Consider the following 21,515-nt stretch of genomic DNA (forward strand, 5'->3'; position numbering starts at 1 on the left):
CTGGGCATGCAACAGTCTGGGTGGTACGCTTCTTTGGGGATTCTCCACATCGTAACTCTCCCGGATGTGGGGAAAACAGTAAAGGTGGACTCATCAGAGAACAATACATGTTTCACATTGTCCACAGCCCAAGATTTGCGCTCCTTGCACCATTGAAACCGACGTTTGGCATTGGCATGAGTGACCAAAGGTTTGGCTATAGCAGCCCGGCCGTGTATATTGACCCTGTGGAGCTCCCGATGGACAGTTCTGGTGGAAACAGGAGAGTTGAGGTGCACATTTAATTCTGCCGTGATTTGGGCAGCCGTGGTTTTATGTTTTTTGGATACAATCCGGGTTAGCACCCGAACATCCCTTTCAGACAGCTTCCTCTTGCGTCCACAGTTAATCCTGTTGGATGTGGTTCATCCTTCTTGGTGGTATGCTGACATTACCCTGGATACCGTGGCTCTTGATACATCACAAAGACTTGCTGTCTTGGTCACAGATGCGCCAGCAAGACGTGCACCAACAATTTGTCCTCTTTTGAACTCTGGTATATCACCCATAATGTTGTGTGCATTTCAATATTTTGAGCAAAACTGTGCTCTTACCCTGCTAATTGAACCTTCACACTCTGCTCTTACTGGTGCAATGTGCAATCAATGAAGACTGGCTACCAGGCTGGTCCAATTTAGCCATGAAACCTCCCACACTAAAATGACAGGGGTTTCAGTTTCATTGTCCAAACCCTGTATATGTCATTCCCAAGACAAATTGACGTTATTGGCCGCAAAAGGAGGCCCTACACCATACTAATAAATGATTGTGGTCTAAAACCAGGTGTTTCAGTTTCATTGTCCAACCCCTGTACATGGACCAAGCTGTACCGTTTGAACTAATAGGAAAATTCAACTGCAGTAGCCACCGTTCAACCCAAACAGGGCATCACTAAGACAGTTTTAGGACAAATATTGCTGAATTAAACATGGAGTCTACATGAAAATGTAAAAACTTGCACTCTAACAGTAACTTTAAGGCCCAATTTATAGTTATCTGGACAAATAAATCTGATTTGGGGTTTAGTTCCACTTCAAGGCTGGCCACAAGATCAATGACACAATTAGAGCTGGCGGGGAAAATGATTCATGTGTACATTTTTGCTGCTTTCAAGGTAAAGCAAAAGTTGTATGGCAAAAATGACTAACTTCTTTTGCAATGGACTGTCTTGCTTTAAACTTTGAAGTGTGCATAAAAACTCTTACTCACTGTCTACTGATTTGGTGTTAGTGACATTTAAACTAAGGTTTTTTGACAGTTTTTACCAGTCAAGTTGTGATGTTATGCTGCCTTTTTATTTAAGTGTACAACCATAATTCAGCACAATTATAGTGATTTATAAATGATTACATACATTCAGATGTCTGGAGGTGGCTTAGAGGCCAATGACCTGGTGACTTGTTGCTCAGTATTTCTTTTTTACTTTAGAAAGTTTGCATATGGCATCCATTTCTAAAAATTTATTTTATTAGTGCATTACATAAGTTCTCCTCTGGTTGTAATATGGACCACAGTAAAACAGGAAGTCAGATACCATTTTCCCTGCGGTCAGCGTCTTTTCCCATGAAGTAAAGCCAGACTTGGCTGGAAGGCTGGCTTGGGCCACGCTTTGTGGTTTTACTGGCTCAGCTGGCCGAAGACGTTTGTAAACAAGGGGGTTGCAAAAAGGGTGGAGGCAGGGTACAACACAAAGTGCCTGCACATCGGGCTGAGCTAAGGTTGTTGCTGATTCAGTGTTGGGATTGCTTCCATTATGGGCTGCACAGCCAGCAGCCACAACTACAAAAAAACTCCAGCTGCACAGATGGATGCTAAGATTTAACGCCAGTGTTCTTCAACTTAAGCACACAGACACAGCGGTTTGGACTTTCATGAGAGTGTAATGAAGTATTCTGAATCGAAGTAACAAAACATGTCTTGGTTTATTTATGTTCATGTTGTGGTGGTGAGGGTAAAATTAGTGGGGCTCTGATTTTTAAAATGTCTTCCAGAGTCATAGATAGTATCTGTGAAACTTCACTCAGGGATCCATTATAAATACGGATTTTTTATTTTTTTTCCCCCAGAATTGCATGGTTACAATTAAAGAACTGTTTTTATTAATCACACTTACCCAATGCTCGTTGTTATGCAGACTGCTGCATATTTTTCCTGGTAACAAGGAAATTACAGAACAGTTCCAGATAAGAAATAATGTAGTGTGTAGCAACAAATTGGGTTTAGTTCAAAAGTACAATTTTTAATGAGGTTTTCGCTTTTTTTGATCCTTATGTGCATGCAGTTTAACACTGTCAGTGAGTCAAACAGACATCAGAGACGGATTAGGCCTGTTCATTTTAATTGGCAAAATTTTATAAACATTTTATGAAAAATGTCAAACTATGAATGCCTGGAACACATAGTTATAGTTCTGAATCACCTTTCATACCATGTAGTTAGTTTCTCTTGGATGTAGTGTTGCCATGACAATCATACTAGGCTAAAATCCTTTAAAGAAGTTTAGATAGCCATTGTAACATTGTTTTAGAAGTAATATAAAGTATATAAGTAAAAAAGGATTTTCAGAATGGCAGGTAACAATTTTCATTTATGGAGCCTGAGGACCAATCATATTCATGTTTACTTTTTATGTATATACCTGTTTTTTTGTTAAAAAAAAACAAAAAACAAAAACTGCATAATATCCTTTTGGTACTGCTATATATTGCTAATGTTCTATTCTTAGATTTTTATTTTTTTCAGGTCTTAGGAACTTATGGAGCAATTTGCGATTTTTGTTTTTGGTTTACCTTTTCTTCTTCTTCTTGGCTTGTTTGAAACGCCCTTGTCGTAATAATAATCAGAAAATCTAAATCTAGCTCTAGACACCATTGCTGACTACAGTCAGTGTTTCAGGAAAGAGTTAATGTACCAAATACACCGATACTGACATGATCAAATTTAACCTAACATTACCTCTGCTTTTGCTCTACTTTAAGGTCATTCTAGTATCCTCCAGCTGTTTTTGATATGGGCAATATGGCTCACCGACAAGGGTGGCATACTTGGGAGCGCTGCAAGTAATCAAAGTAAAAAGAGATCTCTAAGTTATCTCTAAGTTAAACCTTTAGCAGATTTCTGGTGCTTATTCACAAGTCCAGTAAATAAGGAATGAGTGCGTGTTGTCCACAATGAAAGCATAGGAAGTAAATGCACCCATACATTGTGGTTGCATTTTTACGCTGAAGTTAGTTAAATTCCCCCTAATATTACAGGGACAATCATAGGTCAAACAATAACTGTTTGAGATTAATAGGAGATTGCACTCTGGTTGGAAAAACTATATTTTATTTTTACTTGCACTTTCTAACAGTTATTTATGCTACATTTCAGGTTGTCTGTTTATGAGTTATTTTTGTTTATTAATAAACCTGTTTACGTTTCTGTGAAACAGTGAAGTCAGCTTTCTTCAGAAATTGTTATTCTGCATTTCTATATTATTTCTTATTGTGACCTATGTAATTGTAGTCTGCTTTGTTTCTGACATCTCTGTGTGCTGTCCCATCTCTAACATGTCCTTCAGCTTTTTCAACGTAATATGTTGCATGTGGTTTTGTCCAAAAACAAAGAGGTGTTCCAGACTCTTTGCTTTCATAGATGCTTTACTAAGTGTATCAATTGCTGTTTAATGTTTGCTATCAGCCCCCTGGCATACATTCTGTTTGTGTGTGTGAGTTTGTGCTCCCGCTCATTTGATTCCCTATGATCTTTATGTGTCTGTGGCCTGGGTTCACCTTTGTCACTTTCTGTTTCTTACGGAGGCTTGAGTTGAATTAAATTAAGTTTATTTGCTGATACTATAAGAGCACTTCATCGCCACTGTTAAGTGTCATCACTAAGGATAAAAACACAATTAAGCTAAGAGTGTATTTCCATTTTGGTCCTTCAGATATCCAACACCCAATACAAACATACAAGTATCAAACCAGCAGTATGAATAGTACTTATAGAAGCATCCGCTACAAAGATGTGTTTGTTGAATGAGTACTTCATAATGTATCAGTCAGACTGCTGCTCTAGTGTTAGGGGTTACAGTTTGTTGCTTGGTGGTGGTTGCTCTTTTAATTTATTCTTTTATGTGGAATAATGCACCTTCATGTGAAACAGCTGTATGAATGCATGCAATAGACGCCAGATGAACAGAGTGGCACTGTCAGGCATGCTTAAGGTGCTTCTTTTAGTCATTATGTGCTGTTTTGTTTGCTGTGACCTTTGCTTCTCGTGTATCAGTTCTATTGTTTCTGAGCTACCCTGATTCTGATTAGGATTTCACCACTTGTTTTCTGTTTTTCACTCCAAGGTGTCACCACCTTCATGTTTTCTCTATCTACTCTTGGATTTTCTCATTTTCTTACAGGTCATTCCTTTTTTCATACTTTCTATTTCCAACCTAGTTTGGAAACTCTGATCTTCTGTTTCCAGAAGCCGCAGAGCTCAAGTTTGTTTCTCTAAATAAGGAATATCATCATTGCTATTTTGGGTTTTTTGAAAGCACATTTTCTGCCATTTTAGCACATGTTGAGGTTATAGTCCAGCTCCTTGCTAAGATTTGGTTTATATGTTTTTAGAAAAAAAATAAAAATAATACTGATTGATGACTTGATTTCATGCCCTGCGATGGACTGGCGACCTGTCCAGGGTGTACCCCACCTCTCGCCCATAGATTGCTGGAGATGGGAACCAGCTCTCCCGTGTCCCACTATGGAATAAGCGGTAGAAAATGACTGACTGACTTGATTTCAATTAGAAAAGAAACGAGTCCAAGATTGATTATTTCTAGATACCTTTTATAACATTGCTGTTATCAACTAAAGCTACCGTCTGTTTTGTCTCTGTAAACATCAAAAACCTATAGACTTTTTCATAATCATTACCTGCTGTATCTTGATCAAATCATAACTGATCTGCTGTCAAAGAGTTCAAAAGGGACTTATAAAAACAGTGATCTGCTTGCAGAAGGCGGCAGAAAATAATCTCCCAACCTGCTAACTTGGAACTACGTTTTCTTACTCAAAGCTTTTAAGTTTTGTTTTTATGATTAAATGATTTCAAGGAACCTAAAGCATTCGGTTTGATTATTTAACTTCTTGTCTTGGAGGTCCAGTTTGGTTTTACAAGTAACTCATAGGAATTTGCATCAAGACTGTATATTAGACAGAAACAAATATAATAATAGTGTGATTATTCATCAAAGGGTGTAGTATGCCACAATATTTGATTTTGTTGTTTTGAGATTTCCAAATCTAAATAGTTTATAATTGAATTCACTCTTAATCAATGCAAATGTTTGTGCACTTTATCCCCATTTAATCATTTATTCCTGTTTAGTTCTGCAAAAGATAGAACAACTAATAACTTATTCAGAATTTGTTGAGGCTTTATTTTTACTCACAGAACCATAAATGCTGCACATATATGTAATTTAATTAGATTAGAGATAGTGGAAGTAGAGAAAGTGAAAATCAGTGACCAGGTTTTCTGTTTCACTTTCACTGAGGTTCTATATAAAACGACCTCATTCCAGCATACACTATATTGGGTCACACCACCAAATCACTGAATCCTGGTATTACAATTACGTCCATGGCTGCAGGTGTACAAAGTTTGGCCTGGAGAAACTTGAATGGTCTGCACAGAGATCTGACCTTAACCTTCTTGAACACCTCTGGGATAAATTAGAACAGAGGCTTCACTTCTGGTTTTCTCATCAAACCACGAACATGCTCCTAAACCTTGTGGAAGAGGTTTACAAAATCATTAATGTTGCTATTGCTGGCAATGATGGGTCCATCAACAAATTGGACTTCATAGATTAAGAATATATTATCATGTACATGTAAAAGTAGAAACACCAATACTTTTGGCAATATAGTGTACCATCACTGGAATATGAGTTGGAAGAGTGAAAAAGTCTTGTTTTCTCTAGTCCAATGTCAAAGTCCAATGAAGTTGATTTATGGTTTCCCTATTTTCCTAAATGCATGCATGTAAAAGTTTATTTTCTAAAGAGAAAGGTTTTTTATTATTGCAAATTATTTGCATGAAAAAGAGAAATGTGTTGGTCCTGAAGTAAACAGATTAGTAATTAGTGCATGAAGCTTAGTGATAACAGCAATTACTTGCCTCTTTTTCATACATTTTTCCCATATTGTGTTTTGGCTGCAAATATATTTTCTTCAGAAGATATTTTTATGTTTATCAGGCTACAGACTCACATATTTATGTTTATGTTGTGGCCAACAAAAAGAAACAACAAATGGTTCAGAAATGTTGTCAAATACAAAATTATTCTTTATTTTTGAGGAGTTTTTGAATTATCACTATTACAAAACAGTGCCTTTCAGAAGTATTTATAACCCTTACACTTTTCACTTTTGTTAATGTTACAACCACGACTTTCCATATGTTTTATTGGAATTTTATAAAATGGACAGAAATGCATTAGCACATAATTATAAAGTGAAAGGAAAAGGATACCTAATTTTGATCCTAATTTACAAATCAACATCTGAAAACTGTGGTGGTGTGTATTTGTATTCAGACCCTATAAGTCAACATTTTGTAGAGTCACCTTTTACTCCGACTCTGCAAGTCTTTTGGGGTACGTCTCTACCAGCTTTGCACATTTCGAGACTGAAATTTCTTCTTTACAAAGTAGTTCAAACTCAGTCAGTTTGTAAGACACATTTTCAGCTCTTGCCATAGATTACCAATTAGATTTAACTTGGACAATTTTGGCACATATGCTTTAATCTAAACTATTCTATCTCTGGCTTTATCTTTAGGGTTGTTGATCTGCTGGAAGTCAAATCTCCAACTCAGCAATAAGTTTGTTGATGCCCCTAACAGGTTTTTTTTTTATGCTTACTCCAAGGAACTAAAATTGAGATAGTGGACTCTTCTAAGTACCTGGGCTTTTACCTGAACAATAAATTGGAATGGAGTCACAAGACTGATACTTTACAGGAAGGGTCAGAGTAGATTCTACCTGCTAAGGAGACAGAGATCTTTTGGAGAGCAGGGGATGCTCTGTAAGACCTTTTTCGCCTCTGTGGTGCTCTACGTGTTGGAGCAGCAGCGTCTGCAGCTGAGAGGAAGCTGTTAGATAAGCTCATCAGGAGGGCCAGCTCTGTCCTATAATGCCCCCTCGTTTCAGTGCAGGGCTTTAGCAAAAATAACATAACTGTTGGACAATGTCTCCCACCCCATGCATGAAGCTGTGGCAATTGTAGAGAGCTCTACTGTTACTTTTTGATTTGCATGTTTTTTTACGAGTATCTGTATGCTTCCACTCCCCTTTTACATTGCTATTGACACACCTGAATTTCCCCACTGTGGGACAATGAAGGATATTTCTATTTTATTTCTATTCTAGTCTGTAATTGGCTCTATCAATCTTCCCATCTACTTATTCCTGCTCAAAAGACGCTTCCCCACCGCATGATGCTGCCACCACCACATTTCTCTGCTGGGTTTTGTGTTCAGGGTGATGTGCAGTGTTAGTTTCCCTGTAACAGAGTTTTGCATATAGGCCAAAAATGTTTGTTATCATCTGGTCAGATTACCTACTTCCACATGCTTGCAAATTGAACTTTCTTTGACCAATGATTTTCTTGTTGCCACTGTTTCATAAAGCCCAAGTTTGTGGAGTGCACTACTGATTGAGTTATCATGGGCCTCTTGGCTTCTTCTCTTTTTGATGCCCTTATTGTCCATCATGTCAATTTAGACAGATATCTATGTCTGGGTAGGTCTGCAGTTGTGCCATTCTCCTTCCATTTTCAGATGATGGTTTGAACAGTGCTCTGTTAGATGTTTAAAACTTTGGATGTTGTTTTACAACATAATTCTGATTTAAACTGTTCCACAATTTTATCCATGAACTGTCCTGTTTGTTCCTTGGTCTTTGTGATGGTATTTGTTCCCGGATATTCTCTAAGAACCTTTGAGACTTTCACCAAACAGCGGTGTTGCTAAGAAAAAATCGAACCTTGGACTCACTTACTACTTAGGTGAGTCCTGAAGTCAGTTGTTTGCACCAGACTTAATTAAGGGGTATCAAATAAAAGAGGCTGCATACATAAGCAGGCCACTCTTTTCAAATTTCCTAAAATTGAAAATTACTCATTACTCTTCCTCTTCTATACAATGATATGCTATAAGCCCACAATAAGCCAATTTATGTTCTTAAAAAGTTGCCTCTCTCGATTACAATATATGACTCATTTGTCATAGCCTGTCTGTCTGTAACCACACAGATATGATCATAACAATCATCATCATCATCTTCAAATGAGAGTTAAATCAATGAATGAAATAATAAAAACGTTAATTACTATTAATAAATTAATTCAATTTCAACCAAATTAGACTGAAGACATGCTTTACCCATGTGTTTATTTTTGAGTTACTGGCCTGTAAGAATTTTTAAACCATCACAACTTTACCATCTTAGGGTATCTGTTAATATCTGTTGATCTTTTCTAACCTTAACATTCCTATCTAAGTCTACCCCACTGCTCTTTATAATCATTATAAGAGGGAAGTGAGTACTGCTGCGAACAGGGTTCTTATAAAAACACTGAAAATAACCCCAATAAAGGCAAGCTAAATACTTAACCCCTTCATTCTTACTATGAAGGGATGATGTATCAAATGTTTGCATGTGTCCTTTGATTTGGCTCAGCTGTAACCAGACCCAGATGTATGAGAGGTCTGGGGCTCATTTTTCAAGAACCATAAACCTGTTAGTAAGGAACAGAGGAAAAAAACACAAAGCCCAGACACGTCATGGCAGGCTCAGCAATTTTTACATCCTAATGTTTTAGTAATTTGCCACAGTGGTAACTTCCCTTGTTGGACAGTGCTTTCTTGTTAACATTCCTGCTGGAGAATGCTAACTGTAATAGCCAGAGGACACCAAAACCTCAGTGTACTTTGTAAGCAAAGTTATGGGTTAAATATAGTTGCAATAAATGAACCAGAGGTAACACCTTTTACTTAATTAAAAACAAAAGAAGAGACAAATAGGCACAAATACATGCGTTGTATGTGCCTAACTTAGAGACAATTAGGAAGTGATAGGATATATATTTATTCTTTTTACTTATTTGTTTTTGGTGGATTTTCCTCACCACTGTATAGTAACGTAAATTAGTTTAACACATTTGAATCATTTCATATTTTGTGCAGAGATTAACTTCATTCACAAAAAAAAATTAAACCAATGATTTAAGCCCCAGCTGCACAACTCTGGATATTTTTTAAACATAATTTTCCTCTATTTCTAACCACAGTTTATTGGACCTCATCAAAAATACTGTTATGCTTATCCTTCGACAACAGGTGGCAATAATGTTGACACCAAAGAAAAAAAATTCAGCAGAAGATGTTTAGCATTCCTGAAGCAGCATTAGGCTAAAGATACTGTGCAAATTGATGAAAGCTTGTGTTTTTCTGTTTGTTTTTTTCCTTTATGATGTTTTCTCTCTGTCATTAAAATGTCTTGTTCATGTTTGAAGTTTAATGTGAATAGAGTAGGGACAAAGAGACACAGATCTGTAAAAAAAAAACATAAAATATACCCCACTGTTGCTGTGTTTTTTACCCCAGAATGCCAGAATAAACATAGGCAAAGTGGGCCATCATCATTTTTAAATTTTGGATATCCAGTCCACATGTATAGAACAGAGTTTTTAAAAGTCTCCCTTCTTGAAAAGTGTTTTTAAAAATACCAGTTTTTCGTAACAAAGAATCAGTTTGTCCCTGGATGAAATGTGCGAATGGAAGAGATTGAAGTAAATCTGCATTTGTCCTGTATCTAAGCCACCAACTTAGACGTTGACAGATCCGTAACGGTCTACTTATGTGAGGGTTAGTCAGTCTTAAAGCTTGAGGACTGAACATTGCAATGACAGATGGACTGGTCATGAAACTTATGTCAGTTCTCATCATTAATACATCCTGGACAGTCTGTGGTAAATTGTGCGGAAGCGATCTTATATAAGAAGTATGCTCCAATATGCTTCAATCTTTATAATAAGACATATCCAAAAGACATTCTCCAGGTAGCTTTCAACACTGATCCAAATAGTTTTCACTGGTTCAGAGAAGCCATTTCTTTCATAAAGAGTACATCTGTGTAGGCATGGCTGGCTCCATTGTTGACTTATGAATGTACTTTGCAGCTCTATGATGAAGGTTTGTTGTAAATAAGGTTATTGTTTATCCCCAGAAGATGATTGCCAGTTAATTTTGTGCTCCCATAACTTAGAAATTAAAATCTATTGGTATTTGCAATTGCTTTATAGACTTAATACACACCCTGTTGACTTGCTGAGTTTTGACTCAAAATTTTGTCTTCTTTTATTTGCTGAAAATTGTAATTTAGAGTATTTTTAAGGTTTAACAAGTTTACATCTGATTTACTTTTACGTTAAACTTATTTCTTCAATTAGTTTTACAAATCCAAAAAAGAAACAATGTTGTAATAGATTATCAATTTCTTGTACACAGATAAAAACTACACTGTAATGTGTAGTCTCTGGGATTTTGATGTTTTGTAATTTCATACTTTTGGAATTTTGGTTATTTCATACCTACATACTATTTCATACAAACATAGCTACTGTAACTGTAAAAAGATGGGTATGTGTGTTTCCAGAAAACAATCTATCAACAGGATACCCTTGAATACAAGTGTGAGAAAAGCTTTGTTTCTGTGTACAAAATTGATTAGTGTTTAGGCCACAGCGGGTTTAAATTACAAAATGTGCTTTAAAAGGCTAAATGGTCTGAATTTAAATAGCTCTTGTCTTGTCTTAATGACCCCTTAAAGAACATTTACACTACAAACCAAATTCACACAGACAGCAATTTGCAGATCTGTCAGATCATGGGGTTCAGTGTTTTACCCAAGGACACTTGCGTTTGTAGAAACTGGTGTCGAACAGACTACTGGCCAGTTGCCAGACATTAACCACCTCCATTGAGCCAAAACCAAGGAGTTCAGGTAGCCTCTTGACGTTAAAAGGATCCCTGTATTCATAAATATAGCCCCCTATGGCTATCAGTCTAGCTCTGGTCACCATCAAATGACACTTTTCCATCCAAAGATACAGTTCTCCTTTTCATTCCTTTTTCTTGCTTCATTCCCACTGCAGATTAATTATATCTTTGATATGGATTTCTTGTCAGGATTTTTTTTATTATATTAAACCCTTTTGTACCCAAAGGTATGTGTTTTTAAACCATAAAATATAAATAAATGGTAATAAGGATGTGTTATAGATAGGTGTAGAATAAACATTACTACGTTTAACTGCTTAACAAACATTTTTTCTCCCTCATGAAATGTGAGACAAAAAATCAAGATTGGTTTGTTATGATTTGTCAGACTTCACCTAGGTGGAGTAGACAAGTAGGGCCAGTTTATATTACTACTGGTTTTTTGATTGTGAGCATGTTTAGCTTTCCAACAACATTAAATGGATGGCGGTGAAGTCAAAGGAATTCTGTGGTAGCCACTAGTTTCACTAAATATGACAGTGTTAACACTCTGCACCAAGGCTTTCACACCTATACAAGCTTTCTTTGTGTTGCCATGGAAATTTCCACTTCTAGCTGGGAGTGAGATGGTGTGTGCACACTAGTCTAATGGCAAGTACTTGGAAATGGGGGAAATAAGAGTTGCTTTTTCTCTCTTTGACACAGTCATAATCCAAATGAAATACAACAGTTTCACAGACACCATTCTGGACAGCTCCGTCACCCTGAACTATTCATTACTATTCACAAATCTGTCAGGTTGTGAGGTCTATGTGGCCATACCACTTAGACCTCACTGCAGGAGAAGTTTAGACCCCTATCAACCACCCATAACATTAAAATGTCTCATGGACAAAGTGAAAGTTGTTCCTTTTATAGCAGCTCCAACAAGAAACTGCTTTGAAGCAGGGCCAGAAGTTGTTGTAGTCCTGGTACCAGAACCTAGGACCACGTCAGATATCATGACAGGTGAAAACTGATCATTGCAAAACTGATTGTTTGTTTTCTTTTCCAAATCAATATTATTTTCAAAAGATTGTGGGATGTTTTCCAGAGAGCACACATCACAATATTAAAATATATGTTTCCTGGTAAATTGCTAGACTCCCTAAATAAACTTTAAACACTAAACGTACTTTAACGGCAATGTTAAGTACCATGACAGCACATTCTGTAGACATTAAGACATTAAAGCAAAGTAATCAGATTTCAGGCTTACTGTCCTTTAACAGGAAAACACTACTCATCCTTTGGAAAATAAAAAAAATCTAAAGAAGGTTATGTATTCAGAAGAATCAGTCTAAATCCAAGAACAGAGGTAAGGACTTATCTTTAGTTAAACTAAGATGTTGTGATTATTTATAAGAATACATATAATATTTTCTTTCAAGACTAAAAAAAACATTGAAGTCATATTTTTACGTTGCTTCTTCCAAGCTTTTCTGGCATTTATTCACTAGTTGGAAATTATGTGGCTCTAGTCCAGCCTGTTAATTGGGATGTCCTGGCTGCTGTCCACGTTCTTAACTCTTAACAGACTCAGCCCTCCTGTGCTCTGCACCAGGCCGTGTTCTCAGGCAGTCTGCGGGATGCATGTGTCAGCATGTTTATGTACTGTAATAGTTTATATGCAGAAAGTAAGAAGTCACAGTGAAAACTGTGGAACTTGCTGACTCACACTGAATCTCACAGGTGGTTGGAATGGAAAACTCAGAAAGCAAGGCTTTTGTGTGCTTTAAGGCTTCTCTTAATACTTCTTTACACAATTTTGTGGTGAAGGATTTTGCCACAAATTTGCTGTTGTGTTTTTTGTTTTATCATAATTAGATTTTCAAACACCACAAGTTCTGACTCAGATATTTGACATTATTTCACTTGACAAACACCTCAGTATCACCAAATATATGCAAAGTCTTTGGCTTTCAGAAACATTTCATGCAAGAAACCTTAATGGGTTTTTTTCTGAATCCAGTGTAATAAAGCATTGCACTTTCACTGGAAACCTTTATGCATCAGCCTGTGCACAACATGAGACAGAAAAGTAAAAAAAAAAAAAATGCCTTGTATTGAGGCTCAAAACCCAGACAGGCACAGCGATGGAAAAATGTTCCACCGCAGGAAAGAGTCAAAGCTATACTTCTCAGACTAAATTTTCATGTTAAATTGCTGGAAACGTCACAGTGGGGAAAACATGGCAGTCACAGTTTGATATACTGTTTCTGCCAGGTTATATAACTCAGTACGTGTTAAATTCTGATGGTGTAAACAACAGATGTTAGTATGTATATAGGGGTGTATGTGTATAATTATGCGTATGTACATGTATGTACAGTACATATACATGTATACGTGTGTGCAGTTGTATGAAGGTTTATAAAGGTTGAGTAGTCATTTCTTTGCACTGACTGAGCTGAGAGCTGCATAGAGTTTTTAGGTGCATGGACCATATGTATGTGTACAAATGGCAAATAAAGTTTTTTAATTCTTGATTCTTCTGGTTAAATGGACAAAGGTTGAGTTTTCAGAGATGCCACCTGATGTAGTATTCAGTAATGTTAACACTATTTTCCGCTATTTTTACTAGTAATACGTTACTGCAAGGTTTTTTTTATTCTTTTTATATAATGTTTAAACTTCTTACTCATAATGTGAAAAGATAGCTATCTCAAGGTTCCAGGTTATGTGACTTCTTTGGAAAGAAAATATTAGTATAATAATATGAAGGTCATTAAGAAGGGGTAGAACTATATCACAGTTTATTCAAGTTTTTTATGACCGTGCATCATACCTTGAAAATGTGGATCTGTAGGAGTTATAGAAGAGCTAATCAAATATGAGATAAAGAATTGCTTTCATTGGTTGGTAGTATTTTAAATTAAGTGAACTTCCAAGTCTAATCAACAGAGGCAAAAAAAACATCCCCTCCCTCATTTTTGACCCAAGACCTGCAGCCGTCTAGCCGTCTGTTTACATGGTGTTATGTTGTACTTTCTACAGCATGTGGTCAGGAACAGAGGGAGGTTTCTCTAATCGAGCTCTCTGTGCTTGCTGCCATCATGTAGCTCTCAGTACATGTCAGTAGAACAACAGCCAGCGTATGCAGGTCTGAATCCATGGAGGGGGTCTCTTGAGGTGGTCAGAAGGGATGTTTGTACAGATGTGTGGGTCCAAAACCGAAAGGCTAAACCCCAATACCACTCTTGGGCTCCTGCCCAACCGCCTCTGGGAAGGATAGAGCTTTTTTTTGGCTACAGTTCCATCATGGCTGACATGACTTAAAGAGACAGAGCAAGGTATCTTGCTGTGTGTGAAGGAGAAAGTTATGAGAAGATGTCGGTCTACCTGTGCAGCGAGGCTGTAGACCTACATATCATTACAGAGCCAAAGATTCAACAACTTGACCCACTGTTGAAACAAAAATCCATAAGAAGGCATGCTTGCAATTTGCTACAAGCCACTTAGGGGACACAGAAATACATGTGGAAGAAGGTGCTCTGGTCAGAGGACACCAGAAACTAACACACCTTAAACACACCATTCCCATGATGATGCATGATGGTGGAGTAGAATGAGGATGCTAGTTAGAGAGGGGTAGATGTTCACATTCCAGTAGAACAGTGACCTTAAACATAAAGCCAGAGCTACAACAGGATTATTCAATTCAGTTCAAGTCAGTTTTATTTATATAGTGCCAATTCACAACACAGATTCATAACACAGATTTCAAGTTAGGTTCATACATTCCAATTAATCCTAACTATCAAACAGTGCAGTCAGATTCAGTTATTTATTGAAATTGGTTAAAAAGTTTTTTTATCTAAGGAAACCCAGCAGATTGCATCAAGTCAGTGACTTGCAGCATTCACTCCTCCTGAATGAGCATGTAGCGACTATTTAGATCAAAGCATATTTATGTGTTAGCATGGTCAACTCAAAGTCACAACCCAGATCTAGTTGATAACTGAGAATAGCAGAATAACAAAACTTAAAAATTGGTTTTTGCAGATAATCTCCATTATCTGACCTAGCAAGAATGTAATTCTCTGAATGCACAAAGCTTGTACAGACATACCCAAGAAGAGTTCTAGCTATAGCATTACTGCAGTTCCAGTGGTTGGAATTATTGACTCAGGGGGGCTAAATAAAAATGTTTCCCACACAGATTTGTATTTGTAAAAAAATTATACCATTTGTTATTTTCCTTTTTCCATAAAATTATGCACTACTTTGTGTTGATCTAATGTATTAAATCCCAGTAAAATACACTCACCGGCCACTTTATTAGGTATACCTTGCTAGTACTGGGTTGGACCACCGTTGGCCTTCAGAACTGCCCTAATCCATCGTGGCATAGATTCAACAAGGTACTGGAAACATTCCTCAGAGTTTGGTCCACACTGACATGATAGCATCACACAGATGCTGCAGATTTGTCGGCTGCACATCCATGATGCGAATCTCCCATTCCACCACATCCCAAAGGTGCTCTATTGGATTGAGATCTGGTGACTGGAGACCATTTGAATACAGTGAACTCATTGTCATGTTCAAGAAACCAGTCTGAGATGATTCGTGCTTTATGACATGGTGCGTCATCCTGCTGGAAGTAACCATCAGAAGATGGGTACACTGTGGTCATAAAGGGATGGTCATGGTCAGCAACAATACTCAGGTTGGCTGTGACATGATGCTCAATTTGTACTCAGGGACCCAAAGTGTGCCAAGAAAATGTCCCCCACACCATTACACCACCACCACCAGCCTGAACCGTTGATACAAGGCAGGATGGATCCATGCTTTCATGTTGTTGAGGCCAAATTCTGACCCCACCATCCGAATGTTGCAGCAGAAATCAAGACTCATCAAACCAGGCAACGTTCTTCCAATCTTCTATTGTCCAATTTTAGTGAGCCTGTGCGAATTGTAGCCTCAGTTTCCTGTTCTTAGCTGACAAGAGTGACACCCGGTGTGGTCTTCTGCTGCTGTAGCCCATCCGCCTCAAGGTTCGACATGTGCATTCAGAGATACTCTTCTGCATGCCTTGGTTGTAACGAGTGGTTATTTGAGTTACTGTTGCCTTTCTATCAGCTCGAACCAGTCTGGCCATTCTCCTCTGACCTCTGGCATCAACAAGGCATTTGCGGCCACAGAACTGCCGCTCACAGGATATTTTCTCTTTTTTGTACCATTCTCTGTAAACCCTAGAGATGGTAGTGCATGAAAATCCCAGTAGATCAGCAGTTTCTGAAATACTCAGACCAGCCCGTCTGGCACCAACAACCGTGCCATTAAATCACCTTTCTTACCCATTCTGATGCTCGGTTTGAACATGCCTAAATGCATTGAGTTGTGATTGGCTAATTCGAAATTTGCGTTAACAAGCAGTTGGACAGGTGTACCTAATAAAATGAGAGTACGTGAAAGTTACGGTGTATGAAAACACAAATCAGATGTATTTTACATGTATTTTAAATATTTTTTTCATTATACGGAAACCTATAAACTGTGATATATTTACTTGTTTAACAAACTGCATTCAGTTTCTATGAATTCTCTCCTGTGGTAGTAAAACCTAATCTTAAATTATTCCTCTAAGACCCATCACTGCCACAGCCAGCTGCCCTCTTGCTCTGCTCACTGGAAGCAACTTCATTGGTTCTAATTGCCTAAAGTAAACATCCTGCTTAATGTTTATCATTGAATCATTTGTTGCAGATGGTTATTAAGAAGTTTCAGTGAACATCTGTAAGACCAGTTATCAAAAGTTTCTCTGTTGCCTTGTTGTAGGTCGGCTGGTGGTAAGGAATGCTGTTTTGTGGTATGGTTAGCACATGGACCGTGTTTTCACTTTCATTGTAAGTTGTGTTGTCTGTTCATGACACCAAATGTTTTCAGTTAAGTCTTGGCTGACCAAAGGTACAGTGTGTCCCAGTATTGACATGTTGGATTTAACTTAGTTATGAAAAGGGCTTGCTTAGTTTTATTCTACTTTAATTTTTGGTTGCATAGTTACACCTGCCTCCCATTGTTATCTGTGAATATGACTATGCTGATTTACTGCATTCTGGAGACAGATTAGTGACACAGACCCTGTTGTGTTTTGCAGGAATTCAGGAGGGTACAGAGTGCACAAAGTGTAAAAAAGATTGGGCACTAAGGACAGCCATCGCTCTCCTCTATGTGCTCTGTGCTCTGCTCACCATAGCCGTGGCTGTCCTTGGATACAAAGGTAAGTTAAAACAGAAGTTAACAATTACTCTCTGTACACTAACTTGACTATTACATGTTACAGACTTTCTACAGGGTCTTAAATAGTCATAAATGCTGTTAATATGCTAAATCTCAATTATAGGCCTTCTAAAGTCTAAAATACATCGAGATTTCTATAATAGGTCTTAAATTATATTTAGTTAAGTCTTAAATTTTGATTTCCTCTTATTTCTTTTATGTTTTCTTCAGAAATGCACCAGCGGCATTCATTTATTGTAGTTCTGGCCAAGGAATTCGGGCATTATGCTCTGGCAAAACTACAAAGCCCTGACATTCGCATTTCCCTGGAAGAAATCTGCCTCTGAGACCAGTGTTTTGCAGTTCATTTAGGGAGTTGGATAAAGCAATATCTATAGTTAATTCAGAATTTCTCAAAAAGAAATCTAAACTAAAGCACTTTCGATGGAAGGCATTTGTATATCTCTGAGTTGCAGTTTGTAACTTAAAGGATAATATACTGATATAAATTACATATAAAATTCATATATATGATGTGTTTTTAGATGTCCAGAAGAAGCAAATCATTAAAAAATATTCCAGACCACTTTAGTCACTTATAATAATAATGATAATAAAAAACTTTCTTTGTATAGCACCCTTCACAGATAGAAATCACAAAGTGCTTTACAGAGTGTAAGTCAAATAGATAGAAATAATGGCCAAAAAAATGAGGAATCAACATTTCGGTCATGTGTTGGGGGCCTGTCTATTAATAGCAGTGAAGACAAAAGTTTTAAAATCAATTCTAAATCTAACAGGTAGCTAATGTAGGAAGGACAAAACCAGTGTGATGTGTGCCCTTCTGTTAGTTCCTGTTAAAACCCTCGCTGCAACGTTCTGGACCAATTGGAGGAGAGTGACAGAAGATTTGCTGAAAAAAGTAAAAAGAGAGTTACAATTATTTAAACTAGAGGAAATAAAAGCATGAATAATCTTCTCCAGGTCAGATTTGGATAACATTGCACTCAATTTAGAAATTTTCTCAAATGATAAAAGTTATTCCTTTTCCTTATGTCCAAAGACTTTTACTGGTTTCTAAGACTGGGCTGAGAGGAGGAGCCCAGAAAACCAAGGTGTTGTTTGATCCGAGGAACTTTCAGTTCAGGAACAATTATCTTACGTCAAGACACATTTTTAAAGCTACTAATAATCTTACCAAGGCGGCTGATGTACAAAAGAAACAAGATTGGCCCCAGGAGTGAGCCCTGGGGAAAACCATGCAACGGAGGAGTGGCTTTGGATACTATATTGTTTGTAAACACGGAAAAGGTTCTATTGCTCAAATAGGAAGAAAACCACTTAAAAACAGTTTCAAAAATTCCTATCTCATTATACAGTGGATGTAAAACAATTTTGTGGTCAATTGTTTCAAAAGCTGATGACAGATCTAATAAAACCAATACTCTTCACTGACCAGAGTCTGCAGCCACCAATATATCATCAGAGACTTTTAACAAGGCAGTCTCAGTAGAGTGCATCTTGCGGAAATCAGACCAAAACTTAGAATAATATTACTTTCCATGAAAGTTGTCAGTTGCCCAGCGACTAACTTCTCCACAACTTTTGCAAGAAAATGCAATTTTGATATTGGCCAATAATCGCTTGGCTCAGATGGGTCCAGATTGGTCTTTTTCAAAATAGGACTTAAAGCTGCTTGTTTGAAAAAGCTTGGGACTGACCCAGTTGAAAGAGAAATGTTAATCAGTTTGACAACATGTTGGCCAACAATCTCAAACACCTTTAAAACAGAAATGTGGGTACAACATCTAGCGTGGAGGAGGAGGGTTTAATCCTTTTACCTTCGCATTCTCCAAAGTGGCATAAGTAAATGAGGACCAGGAGCACATTGTAGAGGCAAGTCTAGAGATGCCACCAAGTTGTGGTTTTACACTTGCCCTGATCATCAACCTTTTCCACAAAAAAGTTTTAGAAATCTGTTGCTGTCATCTGTTGTGAAAACAGACATCAGCGGAACTAAAGCCAAATCACAAACATGCACCATCTTTTCTCTACTACCTTATACCCAAAGTTATACTGCCATGTAAGAAAAACTAGTCTAAAAGGGAGCAATTACATACCTCATATCAAGTGGAAATTCTGAATAATTTATCTGTTCCATGGCTTTTTTAGTTTGAGGATAGATGAAGAGGTAGGATGGGATAGATTGGGAAATTCTGTAAACGGCCAAAGTGCAAGTTTATGCAGATGATAGCATACTTTACTTAGCTTGCAGGTATTTCATGGTAAGACTGTCAATGAGCTTCCAGCCTTCTTTCAGTTGCTCCACTGTGTGACTTCAGATTGGTGCTAAATATGAAGAAAAGTTATTCATGTTTCTTTCTGGAACTAAAACTCAGTTCTCAGATAATGTTGGCTTTTCTACCCCAGGAGACCCAATATTTGGCTGGATGATAGTATCTCTTTCTGAGTGCATATTCATATATCCATCCATCCATCCATCCATCCATCCATCCCAACAGCAAAGTTTGAAATTTCTAAGTAAGATTCACAAGCTAAAACATGCCTTTTGACATATGTGGAATTGTTTTCACTGATGGTTTTGTTCAGACATTAGTCATATTGTGATTAGGCATATTGTGTGACATTGGACACACTGTGAGGCATTTTAGTTGTTTGATCCTGAACAATATTAAATAGAAACAGAGACACATTCCACTAATCCAAAGCACTCTCAGAGGAGAACGCAGAATGAGAACTGTCCAATTTTACACAACTGTGGCCCACATCAATCACAGCAAATCTTTTTTAAACATCCTAAGCAGCTTTGTCTGAAGTATTACCTGGTCCAAATGCTTTTAAAAACTCTCTTTGGCAGTAGAGAATGGCTTTATTGGAAAAACAACAAGTCGAGGTCTAAATCTGACTCCTGCCTTTCAAGTGTTGTCTGAACTGTTGTAGGTTTCCAGCTTTAGGGTTTGGTTGACTTGGACCCCATGTAATTTTCATGGTTTGCCTCTAATGTGTGCCAGATGACCATGCAGGCACTACTATGGCTTAACAACCCAGAGAAGATTTTTATTACTCAGGAGCAATTTGTTGTCTCGTGAACTACAAGCTGACTTACAAATGACTGCAAGTGTCAAAAACAGCTGAACTTTCCAGAAAACCATTGGAGGCTGCTTTGGTTTTGTCTTCTCTGTTTAGCATACTGTGCCTAATATTAACCTTTGAGTACCTTACCTTGTGTGAGCTCTGTTTTTACTACTTGCTGCAGGTCTACACCAGTTCCTGCAACCTAGATTAACAACCTTTCTTCCAAATGTATATAGGTAAGCTTCACTTCAGTCCCAGTCCTTCAAACACTGGAGGCTCATAGACATCTTATTTAAGGCCATTTTGAATCAACTGGTCGTTATTCTCTTTTAATTTAGAAAATCGACACTAACAACTTTTAAACCCCAATCTGGACAAACAGGAGAGAGAGACTTACACTGAGATAACTTTAAAATTAAATAAAAAGCTTTCACAGTATTTAAAAAAATAAAATTAAACCAAAATATTTAAAATGATCTAAGGTGTTTTTGCTTAGAACAGAAAACAAAATTAATTCCTTCAGCTGCTAAAATAATATACCATATTGCATATTACAGTTAAAATAATGTTGTCAATGACATAGATTTATGTTACATATTGTTACATTATTATACATAGTCTTAAGTAAAGTATTGAATAAATTTCCTCTAAAAATATAGTAGTTCAGATAAACAAGCTTATGCAGAATGTTATCCCTTTTTGCCATTCTGCATTTTATGAAATATTGCAAACTAATGCTAGCTGGTTAACTAGTGGGGGGTAATGGCTTACCTAGCCAGCCTGCAGTCAGCTGCTTTGCAGACAGTCCACATGCAGCATGTCAATTGTAATTTCATCCTTCTTTTACTGAAGAGGCAGTGAGCAGCAACAGGTGGGGGAGGGAAAGTGCTCTGGCATTTTATGAAATCTTAACTAAAAAGAAAACAAAATTTAAGCACAGACTTTAATCGTGTAAACCACTCGTGTGTTAAATGAACCCAGAGAAACAGTATCACATTTTATTTTTTTAATAGTATTTTCATTATAATAAACTGACAGCAAATTCCTTCATTTTTATTTGGAGTTAA

At 37.3% G+C, this 21,515-nt stretch overlaps 1 protein-coding gene across 1 annotated transcript in view; it reads left to right on the forward strand.

Annotated features, from left to right (window-relative positions):
• The window catches only part of LOC124870129 (collectin-12-like), a 66,235-nt gene that overhangs the window by 13,329 nt on the left and 31,391 nt on the right, over window positions 1-21,515 (forward strand). Inside the window, exon 3 of the mRNA XM_047368654.1 lies at window positions 17,231-17,353. Within this exon, the coding sequence (XP_047224610.1) occupies window positions 17,231-17,353 (123 nt within the window). The remainder of the gene's footprint in view (window positions 1-17,230; window positions 17,354-21,515) is intronic.

This window comes from Girardinichthys multiradiatus, chromosome 6 (assembly GCF_021462225.1).
Source record: "Girardinichthys multiradiatus isolate DD_20200921_A chromosome 6, DD_fGirMul_XY1, whole genome shotgun sequence".
NCBI classification, from domain to species: domain Eukaryota; kingdom Metazoa; phylum Chordata; class Actinopteri; order Cyprinodontiformes; family Goodeidae; genus Girardinichthys; species Girardinichthys multiradiatus.